General features: G+C 42.7%; 1 protein-coding gene across 1 annotated transcript; it reads right to left on the bottom strand.

The window, feature by feature from the left end:
* Positions 1-1,460: 1,460 nt before the first annotated feature.
* sncaip (synuclein, alpha interacting protein) lies at positions 1,461-13,853 on the bottom strand. Its single transcript, XM_079270016.1, has 12 exons — positions 13,737-13,853; positions 11,352-11,440; positions 11,154-11,226; positions 10,183-10,799; positions 9,726-9,894; positions 9,348-9,625; positions 9,093-9,272; positions 8,127-8,240; positions 7,357-7,482; positions 6,918-7,087; positions 6,204-6,287; positions 1,461-5,420 (listed from the first exon to the last, which is right to left on the bottom strand). The coding sequence occupies exons 2-12, from the start codon at positions 11,406-11,408 to the stop codon at positions 4,517-4,519; spliced, it is 2,772 nt and encodes a 923-aa protein (XP_079126142.1). The 5' UTR covers positions 11,409-11,440; positions 13,737-13,853; the 3' UTR covers positions 1,461-4,516.
* Positions 13,854-19,135: the final 5,282 nt, after the last annotated feature.

The raw sequence follows: 19,135 nt of genomic DNA, 5'->3' as shown, positions 1-19,135 counted from the left end.
CGTTCTTCACATTTCACGTCCTCTCTGTGTTGTTTTGCTAATTGTAGAGCGTCGTGCTTCATATTTCGTGGCATATGATTGAGGGGCGCCATTAGAGCTAACCCCCCCCATCAGTCTCCCGTGGGGGAGGGAGGCCGATCCGGCGTGGGAAACCATCAAAAGGCCAATTTGCTACCCAAACACCATAAATCCTGGACCGTTAAGTGACTGTTTTTGATGCTGCCGAAGCGCACGGGAAATAAATATATACGCTGTTATGTATCGGCCGTTAAATTACCGGAGAGGGCTGCTCACACACGACATCCATCTTGATCGGCGGTTGGTCAAAAGTGGGGTCCAGGGACCTGCAGGAGGCCTTCTGATGAAGTAAAGAGCTTCAGTTGTTTCTGAAAGAGCGGATCATAAAACTTCAATCAAGTCTCAAATCTGAGTTCTTCTTCGTTCAGTTCTTGTTTTTGTGAGTCATCGCGGTAAAATTGCGTTTATATTTCTGTCACCGAGCAGGCCGGTCTCATCCAGCGTTCGTAGCTTTATCTCTAAAAAAGAATGAGCCGTAGATCGTAGATATACCACGAAATAATTTCTCATTGTTATCCACGTAATCATGAACAAAGAATTATAAAGACCGCGAGCGATCTTTCAGCCAAGAGGCCGCTGTTCGTTCAACATTTACATTATTGTCACGTAATTTGCGTATTTCAGTAGTTATTTTAAGCCAAACAACGATGTTTTCCTAAACTTAAAAGTATTTTACGATCTTTTCTTAAACCTAACTAAGTATTTTACGATCTTTTCATAAACCTAACTCAGTATTTTACGATCTTTTCCTAAACTTAAAGTATTTTACCATATTTTCCGAAACCTAACTCAGTATTTTACGATATTTTCTTAAACCGAACTCGGTATTTTACGATATTTTCTTAAACCGAACTCGGTATTTTACGATCTTTTCCTAAACCGAACTCGGTATTTTACGATATTTTCTTAAACCGAACTCGTATTTTACGATCTTTTCTTAAACCGAACTCGGTATTTTACGATCTTTTCTTAAACCGAACTCGGTATTTTACGATCTTTTCCTAAACCCAAGTATTTTACGATATTTTCCTAAACCTAACTAAGTATTGTACGATCTTTTTCTAAACCTAACTAAGTATTTCATTTTTACTAATTAACTAACTAAATATGTAAATAAACAAATAAACAAAATAAAGACCGATGTTTTCCTGGAGGGAGAAAAATTCATCAAAAGCGTATTGTTTTGAAAATGGTCAAAAAAGTAAAGTACAGCGTGATTGTAGGCAAACACGGTAAATTTGAATATTGTGTAATAAACAGCTGGTGAACAGGAGAATGAAATCACCTGTATGATGCTTTAAGATAGAAGAGAAAAGTCAACGTGAATAACAACCATGAAGCTCTTATTCAACACTTTATTCGTATTTACAACAGCTTCAATAAACAGAACCGTAATAAAAAACTGAGCTCAGATCAGTTCACTGATGTTTGTCTCATTTTGTTGTTTTGAGTTCATTAAAAATAAAACAAGAGTTCAGTTTGACTCCGTCTGTCAGAACGACGACGACACTTCAAATTAAATAAAACTGCTTTTCAGAAACAACCAACCGACTGAAGAACGCTGGACGTTCACACAGCGAGCGATCATTTAAAGTTCTCATCCGGCGACAAAAAAACCTAAAAGCTTCTGGTGAGACTTTAATAAGTCCGTCGTTTATTCTTCATTTATCTTGGAAAGTTAAATATTATGAATAAGTTTAGAATTACTTCTTAAAACTAAGTAAATATTTATTCATATTTACTTGTTGTTGGAAAAAGTATTCTTTAAATATGTTGATTTATTATTTAATTTAGGACAAATAAAAAATGTTCAGCTCGACACAAGAAATGAATTCACTGAAAGTTGACTAATTTAGCACCATCTTTTTTTCCTTTAATAGGAAACGTGTGAAAAGTTCAGGCTGGACTTTAACTGTTTCCTGGTTTATGTTCTCCAGTGGATCAACTCTGTAACTGCTCACTGGTTTCACTGGGACTCGCGTTCACTGGTTTCACTGGGACTCGCGTTCGCTGGTTTCACTGGGACTCGCGTTCACTGGTTTCACTGGGACTCGCGTTCACTGGTTTCAGTGGGACTCGCGTTCGCTGGTTTCACTGGGACTCGCGTTCACTGGTTTCACTGGGACTCGCGTTCACTGGTTTCACTGGGACTCGCGTTCACTGGGACTCGCGTTCGCTGGTTTCACTGGGACTCGCGTTCACTGGTTTCACTGGGACTCGCGTTCACTGGTTTCACTGGGACTCGCGTTCACTGGGACTCGCGTTCACTGGTTTCACTGGGACTCGCGTTCACTGGTTTCACTGGGACTCGCGTTCACTGGGACTCGCGTTCGCTGGTTTCACTGGGACTCGCGTTCACTGGTTTCACTGGGACTCGCGTTCACTGGTTTCACTGGGACTCGCGTTCACTGGTTTCACTGGGACTCGCGTTCACTGGTTTCAGTGGGACTCGCGTTCACTGGTTTCACTGGGACTCGCGTTCACTGGTTTCAGTGGGACTCGCGTTGGCACCAGTTGGTTAAAGAAACAGTTCAACATGTTAGAAGTACAGAAGCCGGAGGTTTGAGATCTCTGAGCGTCCGTCATCGTCACACCTTCAACCGCTTCCACTGACCATTCCCTCAATAAAGTTTTATTGAAACTGGACCAGTCTCCACTGTACAAAAAAAAAAAAGTGAAGCCAAAATATCCCGGATACATGCGCCGCCATCTTGAGATTTTAACGATCATTTGGGGAAAAAAAATTGAATATTGATATGTAGTTGTTTTTATATGTAGATGTTTTTAGTTTGGCCCATGTGCCATCCGCTAACATGGAAGGGGGCGGAGCTTATGACCTTTAGTGCAGTTTTCTTTTATAGGGATGAGACAGATTTCCATGAAGCTAGATGTAGATATTAATAAATAGCTTGTTTCTGTCTGTTCTGGTAAACTGTGGTGTAGTGCACACTGCTGCCTCATGGGGGTGCTAGAGAGGCGTCAGTGTCGCCACATCATTACAGGAAACAGCTGATAAAAAAAACACTATTTCCTCATTTTGCTGCTTCAAAATAAAAGCTTTTAAATAGAAAAAAATAACAAAGGTCTTTTTATTGTGGAGGTTTTACAGGAGCATGTATTCATCACTGAATTATCATTATTAAATATAAGAAGTGTATTAATACTGCAGGGAGGCCCTGAATGTCTCACGAGAGGTGAATCTGATTATTGTATCTTTCATAAAACGTCTCTTCTGACACTCTGAACTGTGTGAACTTATGATGATCAAGAGCAAACATTGATTCCTGCCTCCTTGTATCGCCTCCTTGAAGCGCAGACGTCGCTTCCTTAATCCTCGTCGTCTCAACATGACTCAGCTAAACTCGACTTCATGCCAACAGCCCTGCATAGATGATAAAGAGTCATTAAATAATACATATATTATACAGTGGTTTAAAACCATCTGTTGTGCTGGTGCACGTTAACCACGTGCGTGAGTTTCAACCACTTCTTTTTCTTAAATCATAAAACTGTGCATAAACATAAATATTAATACTTCATCTTTAGTAGAGTTCAGTAACAAAGTGGCAGAGACTAAATAAACAAACGTAATGTGACAGAACACGAATAAAAAAGGTGAAAAGTTATGAATTGTGTGAAGTTTTTCAGGAACAAACGTTTCCTTCATGGTTCATGTTTCAGTCGTTCAAACATCAGACGCAGGAACATGAGCAGCTTCACGGTTCAACAGCAGAAGTGGAGGAAAGTTAAATTGAATGAGAATTAAAGTGGTCACCGGAGAGTGAAGGGTGTGTTTTTGGCTCCGACACACGTAATAAATGTCTTTTCATTCAGTTTCATGCTCATTTATGAAATGTAGCAAAAAACAAAGTCGGAGTAGAGAAACACAAACGATGAAAACGCTACAAAAGAAAACAATGAATAGAACTCAGTCAAAGCCGTGCAGCCGGAGAATGAACCAGGACATGAAGGAGAGAACGTATCACGTGAAGTTAAACTCGTTAAACTGAGACTTTTGGTTTTTACACCAACTTCTTCTTCTCTTTTTAATTGAGTGACGCTGATTTTAGTCGTTACGACTTCCAGAGGAACTGAAAATATGTAGATTTAGAAACTACGTAGTGTTTTATGGTTTTTAACAATATTACGTGTTTTTATGCGATAGTTTTATTTTATTTCGCTCTAATTTGACCTTTTGATAATGATCAATTTATTTATCTAATTAATTTGGTACATTGGTCTCTGCAGTCATTTGTGAAACACTGATTAGTTTGAAATGAAGCGTGGTTGATTGGGTGTTGGCGGTAGAAGCTGATCACGTTTCTTTACGTTTGATGGATTTGTTGAAACACTCGTTCCTCTGCTCCCATGTAAATACAGCTGCTCATGTATCCCGCGTCTCTGTTTGCTCCGGCTCCTCCAGTCGGCTCTGGTTTGGTTAAACGTTACTGGTTTTGCTCTTCGCCTTGGCCCCGCCCCCTCCCCCCCCCCTGCTCTCGGACTTCCTGCCAGGTGAGTTGTGACAGGCGGAGGCCGGCTGACTGTTGTTGTTGTGGTTCGTGTTTCCGCTCAGCGTCTCCATGATGGAGCGGAACGCTCCGAACGGACGCTTGCTCTCGCCGCCCCCCGTCGGAGTCCTCTCCTTCTCCTTCCCATGATGCCTTTCTTTGCTCGGCTCCGCCTCCTGACTGGAGCTCTTGTGCACCTGCTCGTCGAAGGTGACCCTCAGTTTGAGGTTCTGGGACGTCTTCCTGCGGGACGACGGAGACTTCAGGGCGCTCTTGGGGCTCGTGGCGGCGGCTTTCTGGGCTCCGTCGAGGAGGTCGTCCGGCGTTTTGCCGTCGGCCGCCTCCGGGTCGCTGGAGGTGGGGGAGGGGTTGTGACCGACGCTGTCCACCGACTTCGACCCGCTCAGAGAAAACGCCAGCTTCCTCTCGGCTGTGGAGGACGAGGACGAGGACGGGAGGGTCTTCCCCATCAGGTTGAGGTGGTTTGACTCCGGCTCCTCCTCTGTGATTGGCAGGTGGGACGGCCTATCAGGGCGCAGCGTGCTGGAGGCCGAGGCTCCTGGGTTTTTACCTTCCTCCGGTGGATACCCGTCCGAATCCGATTCGCTGAGCGAGCGCTGCATGATCTGTTTGAGTCTCGCCAGTTTGAGCTCCCTCCGCTCCACCAGCCCCGTCCTGCGGGCCCCCGAGGGTCCCGAGGCAGCCGAGGCCCCCGAGGCCGCCGGTCCGCCCGTCGGGCCCACCCCTCCCTGACGGACCAACCAGCCGTCGCCTGGAGTCTCCTCCGCCGTCAACATCATCTCTGGCCACGCCTCCCCCGAGGGCTGATGGGAGCTGGAGTCCAGAGAGACAGACAGACACGAGCCTTTACTTCTACATGTTCTCCGTGGACGCTATTAATAACAAACTCCATAATAACACTGCTATTCATAACAGTAGAGCAGGGAACAGGGAGAACCAACGTTTTTGATTCGGTAAAAGTGAAGTTAAACTGCTCTGAAGGAGTCTTGAATACAGTAAAAGTGTTGTGTTAAATAACGTGTTTAAGCTGCTGTAGTACTGGTGCCATACTTGTACACGCTTGGTGTCTGACAGCTGGTTCAGGTGGTGAATTTAAACCTCCTGAACCCCAAAAACCCACCGGTGGGATGGAAAAGCATGTTTTCTACAAACGGCCAAAACTACACAGCCGGGAGGTCATTATCGTCAGGTTTTCATCTTTCAGACGGTCCTTGAACACATCGTGTGTTACAAACGCTTCCGTCATGAAAAAGAAACCGAATCAAAGCTTAAAGTTGTGATATTTCATAAAAACATTTTATTCTTCACGTCTCACATAAAATAAAGCGTTCACTTTAACCAGAGTGTGTGAAAACATTGGTGTGAAACTATGACGTCATGATGGATTCGTCTGAGACCAACAGTCATGTGACAACAAGGAGACACTGACTGGACTACAGGGTTTGTAGGCGTCACAAAAGATGATCGTGGTGCAAAAATATCCACATTTCAAACGTTACCGAACGATATGAACTCCAGACTCATGGGAAATGTAGTTGTAAGAAAGCAGGATAGAGAGTTTCTGTGTGTGTGTGTGTGTGTGTGTGTGTGTGTTACCTGGGGGATCTGGAAGGTGTCCCCTCAGCCTTGTTGGGGTCCATCAGTCTCTGCATCTGTAGAGTCGTCCTCTCTGCTGCCTGTCTGCGTGACAAACAGCAGCGTTAACGATTGATGGAGCAGCTACGACGTTAGCATAGCGTTAGCATAGCGTTAGCATAGCGTTAGCATGAATCCAAACCTTTTACCAATCGGCATCTTTATGTCGTTGTTTCTGCATCCTTTTGATCCGTTTATTGCAATTCATTCACAACTAAATCTGTTTATTTGAGCCTCATGTAGCGCTGCATTTACAACGCTTTGAAAGCCTGACGTGTGCAGTTTCTTTTCCAGTTGTTCCAAATGTTTTAAAGGTTGTTCCTCTATGGATTATTTTGGACTTACAGTTGTGAGAAATTGCAAACGTTACGTCGTCTTCACGAGCTGACGAGACGTCAAAGAATCATGCGGCGCGTGTACAATCGGTTTAAAAGCGGGTCTTCGACGTCATTCAGCTGCTAGTTTTGGTGATTCTGCAACTAACTTGGATGTAAATCAAGTTTGATTAAAAACGTCGAACAGCTGAATTAAATCCTGTTTAAAGAAATGAAAGCGTGATTATCGACAGCTGCTTCTCACCGTATGACCAGCGCTTCAGTTGGTTAAATCTTGGAACGGGAACAATGGAGAGACGGTGAAACACTGCTGATTAGTGCGAGGGCGACAGCGACTTACTCGTTGAGCTGTTTGGTGAGCTTAACGACCTGCGAGGCCAACGACATGCAGGTCTCCACGACCACCAGGTAGCGCGCGCAGGTGGTGTGTCCCTGCCGCTCGGCACTCTGGGAAGGCCGCTCCCCCTGCTGGTTCTGCACCGTCACGTTGGAGCCGTACTCCACCAGAGTCTGAGACACGAGAGAAAGAGCTTCAGACTCACAGCACAGATCCCTGCTGAGAAGGAACTGCTTTCATTAAAATAATGAAGCGATTGTCGGCCCGGCGAGCCAACAGGAAGCAGACGGGACGGATAACATCCGCCTGAGGATGAAGAACACTCTGCAGGAAACACGAGCGTCACATGTTTACAATAAACTCAATCTCCGTCACGATGAGCGGGAGCAGAGCCGGGAAAACTAAACGGTTTACATGAAGCAGCAGGTTTAGAGTCACTCACCTGTATACAGGTGAGGTGTCCGTACTGAGCCGCCACGTGGACCGCAGTGTTTCCGTTCTGGTCGACTTCGTCCAGAGAGATCGCCTGTTCCTGCATGAACTGAAGCAGCCAGAGCAGCACCTTCTCCTGCAGAGAGACGGAGACGTTTCACCCTGAAGTCAAACAACCACACTTCAACAGGAAGTGACCACATCTGGACGGAGGAGGAGCGACGTAGAGACGCCGTATACGTCTCTGGTAGAGACCTGTCAATCACAGTAAGCCCCGCCCTAAAGCATTCCCTGCTTTATGGTCTGTGTGACTCTAAATGGAGCATAATGTACTAAATGAACATCATGCTGTATTGAAGAAGACTTGAAACTAGAGATTGAGACATAAACTCATGTTTACAATGTTTACTGAGGTAATAAATCAAGAGAGAAGTAGAGTCATTTTCTATAGACTTCTATACAACCAGAGGAGTCGCCCCCTGGTGGACACTAGAGAGAATGCAGCTTTAACACGTGAAGCTTCTTTGTCCTCAGGGTGCTGCCTTGTCTTCACTTTAATAAAAGAGTTTTATTATTTGTAACATTTAATCTGGATTTTATAGTGGTGGAGATTTTTAATTTACATTGAAAAGTTTCACACAAAGCGCACTAAAACCAACCACAGACCTCTCCAGGACCGGTGGACAGTCCAGCTTGTTAGTGTGCATTTATGTGAATGTGTGTGTGTGAAACATGTGAATGTGTGTGTGTGTGTGTGTGAAACATGTGAATGTGTGTCACCTGTCCATAGCGAGCAGCGTAGTGGATCAGACTGGGATGTTCTCTGGTGCAGCTCAGCTCAGCGATGGCCTCCGTCTCACTCACCATCCACCTCACACACTCCAGATGACCGTTCTGTAACACACACACACACACACACACACACGCACACACACACGCACACACACACACGCACACACACACACACACACACACACACGCACCATTAATCTGAGTGAAGAAACAAGAGGCCTGTTGATAAGAGCCAATCAGGACTCAGCTGCCCGGCTTGTCTCCAGATAACACACTTCCTGTCTGGCAGCCAATCAACAGCCTGGTTTCCACAGCAGCACAAACGCAACAGGACCGACTGGTGAACGTCCCGCTGCCAACAGCGCTGATGTCAATGGCCTCACTGACCGGCTGCCAACAGCCAATCAAACGTCTGCACGTCCTGACCCATGTTTTCTGTTCTGAACATTTCCATCCGCACGATGGAGGATTCAATGCAGCAGATCAAATGAGGTAAATAAGGCTGACGTAAGGTTGAGGATGACACGATAAACATCAGCGATGGAAGACGACAGCCTGAACTAAGAAAAGGACGGTCACAACCTGTTTGTGGTGCGCGTTTATACTAGGCATTACGGTCAGAGCGCGAAAGAACCGGCTTCAAAATAAAAGCATCATTCTGGTTAAAGTGATCGGCCATTTGATGTCAACAGAATACAAAGAATAAAATGAAATCCAAACAACAATAATAAATATCAAATAATCAATTAAATTGAATGTATTAAATGTCATGAAATTAAATAAAAAAGAATAAATATCAAATAATTAATTTAATTAATTTTAAAAATGCTGCCTCAAACTGTATTTCAGGAAAAAAAAGTCACGTTGTAATGTTGGCAGTAAACACGCGCACACACACACACACACGCGAGCGCGCACACACACACACACACACACACACACACACACACACACCTTGACTCCCAGCCCAGCGGGGGTGAGCTGCTGGTTGTTGCGTTCGTTCAGGCTGTCCTCCCCCATCAGAGAGGTGAGGTGCTGCAGACAGTCAGCGTGACCCTGACAGGCTGAGACGTGCAGCAGGTTGTTCCCGTCCTGGTCTAGGATCAGCTCCAGGTTGTCAGCCGCCAGGTGAGGCTGCAGGAGGAGGAGGAGGAGGAGATGAAGAAGAGGAACAAACATCAAATGTGAAGATGAGGACCTCCCACTCACCAGTAGAGAGATCTGTCCCTCTCTGACGATGTTGATGATGTTCTGGTTCTTCTTGGTCTCCTCGTCCACCTCCCCTCCTGGTCCTCCTCCTCCGAACCCCCTCGGCAGACCAACGCTGCTGCTGCCTCCTCCTCCTCCTCCTCCTCCTCCTCCTGGTGGTCCAGACGCCCAGGGCTTGGAGGCGTCCTGCCTGCCCGGCCTCCTGGAGGCTCCTGGAGGCTCCACGCCCGGCCTCTGGCTCTGAGACTCTGGGTAGACCCGAGCCGACAGCAGCTTGTCTGAAAGTAGTTCAAACAAGTTAAATCATGAAGTGAAACACACACACACACACACACACACACACACACACACACACACACACACACACACAGGTCCTACCTGCATCAGAGAAGGAGGAGAGGGAGGAGGAGCAGCTGAGGAGTCCCGATGAGAGCAGCTCTGACTGGAAGCCTCCTCCTGCTGGTGGGCGGTGGAGGAGGTGCAGGTCTGGATCCATGGACTTGGACTTCCTGAGGTCGGACCACTTCACCGGAGACAGAACGCAGTACTGCAGGAAACACGAGAGCATCACGTATGATTCAAAGATTCAGTCGAACAAAGATCACATCAATCACACGACGTGATGAGACCTGAAGGAATCCTGAGAACACGTTCACTGGAAACTAAAGTTGTGTTTACATTCAGCGTTCATCAGCAGAACTCATTGTGAACCCTTGTTTACCAAACGTGTGTGAAATGTACAAATCAAATGTGTCAACAGAATTACAAATGTCATGCTTTTACTCTGAAGGCCAGATGTATATTTCCTTTTCAGATTAAGAGTCTTAAAGAGTACCTGAGTCTGTGAGCTGCTGCTGCCCAGGCTCAGAGGCTCTCCGTGGGGCAACGCCAAGCTCTTCATCCCTCCTCCTCCTCCTCCTCCTCCTCGGCTCCTCTCCAGGGTGCCTCCTCCTCCTAGGTTGCTGGAGCCTCCTCCTCCTCCTCCTCCTCCTCCTCCTCCTCCTCCGCCCAGGTTGCTCCCCGTCACCGAGCGCTTGTCGTGGGCGACGCGGGGCAGCGTGGACATCTGCTGGCTGGACTTGATGTACGGCACGTCCAGGATCTCGTCCATGTCCAGATCGTAGTGCTCCAGCTCCCCGAACAGAGCCTGGGGGTTGTTCCCTCCTCCTCCTCCTCCTCCTCCTCCTCCACCGCTCGGCCCCTTGGCCTCCTTGGAGCTGGAGGCCCGGGTTGGTTTGTCCGAGTCGGGCTCATCCTTACCGGCCTCCTCCGCCGGCTCCACCTGGACTTTACCGTCCGAGTCCGAGTCGGTGGTCTCCGGCTGGTGCTTGAGAGGCGAGACCCTCTTCACGGGCCGGAACTTGTTACCGTGGGCCTCGGTGAGCCCCGTGGGTTTGATCCCGCCGCCGCCGCCGAGGGAGGAGACGCTGCGACTCCAGTTGATGGCCGGAGCTGCAGGAAGAGGAGGCGGGACAACAGGTTTAATTAGAAGAGTTTGAAGTAAAACAACTAATTCTGGTCTTACTTTAAAAAAGCTTTAGTGAAGCCGTGTTATTGAAGCGTAGGCCTTAAGACCTTAAGACTGCTTACTTCTGAATTACATCTTACTGAAAAAGTAGTTAAAGATGTCTAATAATTCTGTAATTTTAATTTATTCTATTTTAAATTGATTATATGTTTGATTTTACATTGTTTCGGTCAGGACGCTGTTGAAAAAATACATTTTTTTTTATCTCAGTGAGTCGTTTTGCCTCCTGATTACATAAAAGGTGAAATTAAAACCCTTTCACAATAAGACGTGGTTACCTGGTCTGTCCTCGGCCGGGCCGTCACTCCTCCTGGACAACTCTGGGATGCTCTTCAGAGACGTCACAGAATACTGCAGAGAGATGAAGTTGTATTCAGATTTGAGTTGTTTTACTTTCAGTACAGACTGAAACTAAAACTCTACTTCCTCCTCCATGACGGCTAGAATCTAATATTTATCTTTAAATGACGACTGACCACTGAATCATCAGAGAAGTCGATCTCATCCAGGTCCAGGTATTCAGGAGCCTCCATCTTCACACCATCATCATCAGCCTCACCAGCAGCTGTAGACGATAACACACTTCATGTGTTAAAGCTGCATTCTCTCTAGTGGCCACCAGGGGGCGACTCCTCTGGTTGTATAGAAGTCTATAGAAAATGACTCAACTTCTCTCTTGATTTATTACCTCAGTAAACATTGTGAACATGAGTTTATGTCTCAATCTCTAGTTTCAAGTCTTCTTCAATACAGCATGATGTTCATTTAGTACATTATGGTCCATTTAGAGTCACACAGACCATAAAGCAGGGGATGCTTTAGGGCGGGGTAAATTATAACATCCTCCTTCTTTCCTCCCCTCCTCTTCCCTTCTTACTCCTCACTTGCTTCCTTCCTTCCCCTCTCATTCTCCTCCTCCTCCTAGTCTCTGATAATGTTTAGCATTTAGCAGCACCGCTAACGGCTAACCAACAGGAGGTTCACTTCAGGTACATGATGATGCCTTCAGGCTCTGCTCAGTGAACATGAGTTCTGGCTGAAGGTTCATTATAACGTCATCATGATGTGTTCACATGTCATCTGTAAAATGTAGTTTTGGTGATAAACTGGAATAAATCCAGTGGTTTGAAGGGGATGTTTAGATATTAGAGATGAATCATGAGCTGTTTAACTTCCTGACACGAGCTGTAAGCAGAATATATAACATTATATATATATATATATATATATATATATATATATATATATATATATATATATATATATATATAGATAGATAGATCAGCCACAGCGATTACACACATTGTGAAGAATCTTCTTCATGTTTTTATAAATCAAACTTCCTCTCAGTCTCCGGATGTTCACAGAGCTGAGTGGAGACCGCAGGGCTAAAACCCCGCCAAAATAAAACCCTCTGATTGCAGCTTTTGAGAAAACAACAGTTGAGGCCTGAAAAGACTAAAAATAAGACTCGACTCATTCTGTGTTTATGTGAACAGCTGACGAGTCTCAGACAAAGGTTTTGGAGCAAAGTCAAGGAGTTTATCCTCTTTTCTCCACAGTGGAATTAAATATAAAAGCGTCTCCTGGTCTGTTAAATGTTAGATATTATATGTTATGTGGATTTAGCATCAGTTAGCGCTGGAGCTCGGGTTGCCAGGTTGGAGGATGAACTAGCTTGTGAGCTAACACGACAAAACACGTAAGTCAGATATAAAAAGATTTAAAACATACATGAATAAACACATGAACATCCGTCTATGCTCAATTTCAGTGGAGGTGAAGGGAATAGAAAATAAAGTTGTTGTCTTTGTTGTTGTTGACAGTCTAAACCGCTCTGTCAACAGTTCACATCATTTCTTGAAGAGGAAAGTTTTATTTTTAACTTCTTTACAGTGAAGTCTGAGGATTACTGAGAGAAACATCTGAAACCAAACCAGGAAGTCATCAACATCTGTGACAGAAGAGTTCTTATGAGCTCTGTGGTTAGTTTTATTCTGGTGTTTTCTCTATTTATAGTGAAGTTAATTGTGTTTAAAGCTACATCAGATGTTCATGATCTCATTAGTGCTGCTGTGGGTTCTCTTATTACACTATCGTAATCCAGTTATTTAAAATAAACGGCATTAACAACGCATTTCTTTGTGTCACATGTTTAAAACAGACCTGATGAGGTGAAAACATCTGGATTACTTTTGTTTTTAACTTTTACAGAGAAATATAAAGTATTCTGACTCTCTCTCTATATTACATATATATACACACATATATATATATATATATATAATACAAAATAGTATATATATAATAATAATAATATAATAAATACTTATATCTTGTGACATAATTATGACAAATTATGACAAATATACAAATATATTACGTTTAGAGAAATAAAAAAATAAAAAGTGGATTCAAATAACATTTAACATTAACGTGGGTGTTTTTTTTTACTTCATTTCCACATAATTCAAAATACTACTTTATATTATATCAGTAACTAACGTTAGATAACAATGAGGAGCAAACAGAATAATAGTAGTAAATAAAATCATTTAAAATGTGTCTTTAACCGGAGAAAACATCGAGAGTTGTCCTCCTCAAACGGCTCATTTTAATCCGTTAATACTGCACGTGAAGCAGTGGGGGCTAATTAGCTTAGATAGCATTAGCTTGCTAATCAGCTTAGCTGGCATTAGCATCCAGAGAAGCTAACGTGGAAGCTAACCGACTTAGCCAGCTGGAAAAATTAGGTCAGAACAGAAAAGCTCAGGTTACAAAATGAATAAATGAAATAAAAAGACGGTCAGCCTCCGGTGGATTAGGAGCTATTTCCTCCCGGTTAACGGACAGTTCTGTACCTCTTGTATGGAAGTCACAGGCGGCCGAGGAGAAGGAGCTAGCTTGAGGATGGGCTACAAAGCTAGCTGAGATGCTAGCTGAGATGCTAGCTCTAGGACCGATCCTTGGATCCAGCTGTGTGTGTTTTCTCTCCGTCTTGAAAAGCACAAAGGCTTTGACATATGGGAAGCAAAGATGGAGGAGAAGGGAACGAGAGGAGGTCTCACTCCGACCGCGTTTAGTCCGATCTGTTTATATAGAAGGGAAGAACTACAGTTTTAGTTTTACACCTGCAAATAAGAGTGTATTGTGTGTGTTTTTGTATGTGTGTGTGTACGGTATGTTTCATATGGAAGCCCATTACCACCACTGTGAGGACAAATAAAGATCCTGTAAGTCCTTATAAAATTACAAAGGAAATGGTGGAAGAAGTACTCAGTAGAAATACTCCAAAAGTATTATCAGCTAAATGTACGTTAAGTGACAAAAGTAAAGAAAAGTAAAGGTACTCATGATGCGAGAATGGCCCGTTTCAAAATGTGATAGTATAAAATGATATCATCTGTTTTTATCATTAATGAGCATATTAATGTTGTAGTTCATTAATGTGGAGCCATTTTTATATATTCATTATTATATCTTTATTTCTTGAGCATTCACATTAAGGTAAACTTAATCTCCATATTTGATAATAAGTTCTGTTGAAGGTTTAACTTCAGTCTCTGATTGTATTTGTATTTATATATTGTTTTATATTATTGTTCTGTTCCAGGTGACTCATCGTCTCAATAGACGATCTCTGCAGAGGAAGAGGAGCCGTTACATCGGTCCGTTATCCTGAGAATAAAAACTACAACACAACTTCTGTCCAGAGGATTTAGTTCTCATTGAAAACATGAATCCTGATATGAAACAAAGATGAATCATCACGTTTTATTTTATGACTCAAATTTGTCGATTATATCTTTATTTTGAACAACTATTTATATGTTTTTAGTTTGTTAAAACCGGGACAATAAAATGATGAGAATGACATAAAAATATACCACTGATGATTATAATTTGTATTCTTAAACGTCTTAATACATTAAAATAAAACTTATTTGCTCTTTTACTCATTTTAGAACACTTTGGAGAACTCTGGGTTTATTTAACTGGAGAGAAAACTTGTTTTAATCCTAACTACAGTTACTGTTTATGTTTTATGAATGTTCCTGTATTTTATATCTAAACATTAGACTCAGACTCTGAGGGCCTCGTTCTTCCTCCAGAATCAGATCTTTAACGTCACACATTCACTTACATAAGTGTTGGTTCTGTCAGGAGCAGAGACGAGTCTATAAATACATGTTTCCATAATAACAGACTGTGGATTCTGCTGTGGTCCAGACTGGTTTAACGCTCATCAGCCCAGTTGGACCTCAGCGGGGCCATCTAGTGGAACCTTCTCACACTGTCCAGACAGGCTCAATGCAGGGGTTTATCTCAAAACATCATTTCACTAAAGAACACACCAAAGAGCAAAAACACCTCAGATATCCTGCTAAACTACAGCTCGAGTCCACAGAAACATATGCAGGAACACAAACATATCTGTTCAAACAAAACCTTTATTTTCTCTACAACAAATCAGTGCAACACATGCACACGAATTGTGCTTTACGTGTCATATCAGTGTGTAAGCAAATTACAAACAAAGTGTAGAGACGGGAGAACTGGTTCCTAACTGATATAAAGCGGCTCTGTATCAGTAACTCGTCCTCTGACTGTTGAGGTTTTATTCAAACCAGGATTGTTTGAGTCTGATGGAAGAGACTTTGGGTTTTGTTCTAGTGAAGTTCTTAGCAATAGACTTCTGCAGATTCACTTGTTAGCAGACAGATTACAGAATGTCTTAATTTACAGTTACATTTATTGATGACTGAACAGTTGCTGCCGCATGACGTTGCTCCATGTATGAATGAAAGTGTGTGTGTTGTATAACTCAGATGTTGAAGGTTCTTCAAGGAACTTTCATGTTGTGTTGTTTTTGTCGCCCCCTGTGGACTAAAGCTGTAGTGTCTCTGAGCACCAGAGTCTCTTCAGAGAACCTCTCATGTTGCTGCAGCAGGTCTGACAGTCTGCCCCTCTCAGTGCTGGTTCTGGTTCTCCCGTGCCCCCCTTCCCTCCAGCGGGTCCAGCAACACGTCCTGGGTCTCCAGCAGCGTGGTGTCGCTGTTGGCTTCTCTCTACTGACCATCAGGGGAGTCGCCCCCTGATGGTCAGTAGAGAGAATGCAGCTTCAAGAAAGTCCAGTATTAGCTTCACTTCTCAGAACCGGAGGTTGACGCGTGTGAGCGCGTCATTAACCGATCAATGAAAATAAAAAGCCGTGTCTGTGAGTGAACCACTGCATCTCTTAAGGGTTGAATGAACCAATATTGTTAAGGATCTTGTCCTCTGTGAATAGAGGTAAATTAGCTCCACAGTGTTCAGTCATCGCTGCACTACTCTGTGGTAAACAGCGTCCTCCTTCTTCTTCTTTGACTTTTCTAAGACTCCATCGGCTCCTCTCCTTTGTCTTCCTGACCCATAGGTGCTTGATCTTGATCTTGTTGTGAATTACAATCCCAGACTCGAGGTTCGTTTCTCACTTCTTGCTCCGTGATTGTACCTTCTGTGAACTCCATCGGATCCCCATTTTGTTCTCCCCGATGCTCTTTTAGCTCTTGTTCTCCCAGACTCTTTTTTGGCTTCTTGAAAGTCTCCCGTGTCTTCGCGACCCAAATTATAATATATAATTTGGGTCGCGTCTTGTATTTTCTTTAGACTTTATCGAAAATAAAATACGTAACAGAATTAATTTCAGAGAAGTTATTTTCACTGAATTGTCCTGCACAGTCCTCTGTGACGTAGTGCAGTACAAAGTACAACATGTACCTCTGAGATGTAATGAAGTAGAGAGTAAATGATTTACCTCTGAGAAGAAGTACAGTACAAAGTACAACATGTACCTCTGAGATGTGGTGGAGTAAAAAGTACATGATTTACTTCTGTAAATATTTTGTAAATATTGTATGTTTTACAATATTTAGTTTCCACTTTGTGTGCACACTGAAAATATACATAAATACATCAGCACTGTTCACGTTCAAGCAAGCTTTATTAATGTGGTGAAGCAGTGATGCAGGTTGATAACATACAGCTCTGCAGGTGTGTGTGGTTACAGGTTGTACAAGTACACACACTGTGTACTCGGTATACACACGCTAGTTTGTGAGTCTGACTCCGAGCAGGATTTACATACAGAAGTTACTTTTTCGTGTCCTTCTTATTGGTTAAATTCAGTGTGTGGACACAAAATGACAAAGTGAAAACCACCTTTAGCACCAAAACATGAAAGATCTACTTTACAGCACCAATAATAAACAGAAAAAAACATAATTAGTGAAATTATGAAAGTTTACAGGAAGCTTAGAGCAGAAAATGCTCAGAAACTGAAAATTCTAGATTTCAAAATGTTAAATTAATGTTAAAATGTCAGTAAAACATCAGTTACATCACATATTGTACAAAATAAAGCTACAGAAGCCCAGAGAGGACATGTTGTGATTATTATTCTGTGTTCAAGATAAAATGTTTTTAATGGAGATTAAGATCAGAAAATAAGAAAAAAACACAGTTACCAAGTTCTCTATATTGGGAAGAATTAAATATATAATTTATTCATTTAAATAATAATTTTTCAATCACAAGAAAAACTTTTTATGTCACCATCACAGAAAAAGCTTTCTGACTGTGAGTAAACGAAACAAAAAGAAACACATGAACATGAAACAGACACACAAAGCCAAACGTTCAGTCAAAAGTAGGAGAACTCCAGTTGCACCACATGTTTGTAAATTCAATCTTATTAAAGTGTTTTTTTACTTGCAGTTTTATAAATCACTAAATTAAAACAGATATTGCACCACAAAAAAAACTTCTAATCAATTGTTTTCATTGCTAGTTGTAAATAATGACTCGCATATGTAGCGGCAGGTGTGATTGTTGCGTAGCTCGCTAACGAGCTATCTAAAGTTAGCATGCTAATATAATATAACCTGTTTAGGGTATAAGAGCTAATACCGACATGTCGGACAATTTGCTGTTTATTATTGAAATGAAGATGTAAGATTTAAAAATCTACAAAACAAGTCTCCAAATTATAAAACCTTATGCCGACGATGTGCAGAACTTCGTCTAAAGTTTTGCGATCAGATATTCAACATTTGTTCAAAACTTTGTAACTTTTTCAAGTGACATGAATAAATAATTACCACATGAACACAAGGGTGGACAGGTGAGTTTAGTGTGTTTCTGGAAGTGAAGTCACAGCTGGTGATGTCACAGTTATGTGCTTTTGAAGAGATGTTTCTTAAAGGGGAACTTTGCTATTTTTCAACCTGGACCCTATTTTCCATCTTATATTTTATATTAATGTATCGAAGTGACTAATGGGGACAACATTGTTTTTTAAATTGAGCTGCGGTGGCAATTGTAACGATTATGGCCAAAATGATAACCAGGATTATTTTGACAATTATGGAGATTATTCTTGATTATTCATTGATTTTAGCGACAAAATATTAATATTGCACTTTCACATTTAAATGAACAGATCACTGCTTTCACCTCTGTAACGTACACATCTTTGCATCAGAATATAAAATGAGGTTCTTCTTCACCTGATTCGCCTTTTCATTTTGCTCATCTGTTATTCCACAACGTAGACGACTAACATACAGTACGTTACTTTTCTACTGTAGCTTCAACATTCAGTGAAGTTCTTCACAGGCTGCATGCCAGCTCCCCAAAAGTCAAAGGCAAAACATGTTGATCGCCCCCTGGTGGCCGGCTGTTAGTTCAGGAAGAACTTCATTTGATATGAAGGAGAGTTTTCTTTGAGCGGAGCATTTTAAACGTAAGTATCGCAGGTCGATCACGTCAATTAGAATCACCAAAATCATGATTCTTGACCTTTCCCTGTCCCGTTTGAAGAGAAGTCCGGATCCGAAATCAGAGTATCGGACAGCAGCAGGTCTCTCTTCCTCTGTGGTGCATGAGGTCACAGGTTGAAGAAGGATTTTCATCCGTATATTCTGGCTCAAATGAATAAACACGGGCCGCCATCGAATTCAAAGACCTCTTCCACATGATAGATGCTCTGAACATTCAGCCGCGACAGTGAAAGTCTTTTAGATAACACGAAGCTACGCATTCTGTATTATAACGAGCCTTTTAGTAGACGTGACGTTACGTCGCTAAGTTCGCAGTTAACCCCGCAGCCCGGCGACTGCAGCGCTCTCCATCAATTTCAAACATCGTCGTCCCAATCAGTCACTCGGACACGAGAAACACTGAGTTTTAATGGTGCAACTTCAAATCACTAATTTAAAAC

The sequence above is a fragment of the Melanostigma gelatinosum genome (assembly GCF_949748355.1).
Source record: "Melanostigma gelatinosum genome assembly, chromosome: 6".
Taxonomy (NCBI): domain Eukaryota; kingdom Metazoa; phylum Chordata; class Actinopteri; order Perciformes; family Zoarcidae; genus Melanostigma; species Melanostigma gelatinosum.
Note: the sequence above shows the minus strand (reverse complement) of the source record. Positions and strands in the feature narration are given on the sequence as shown.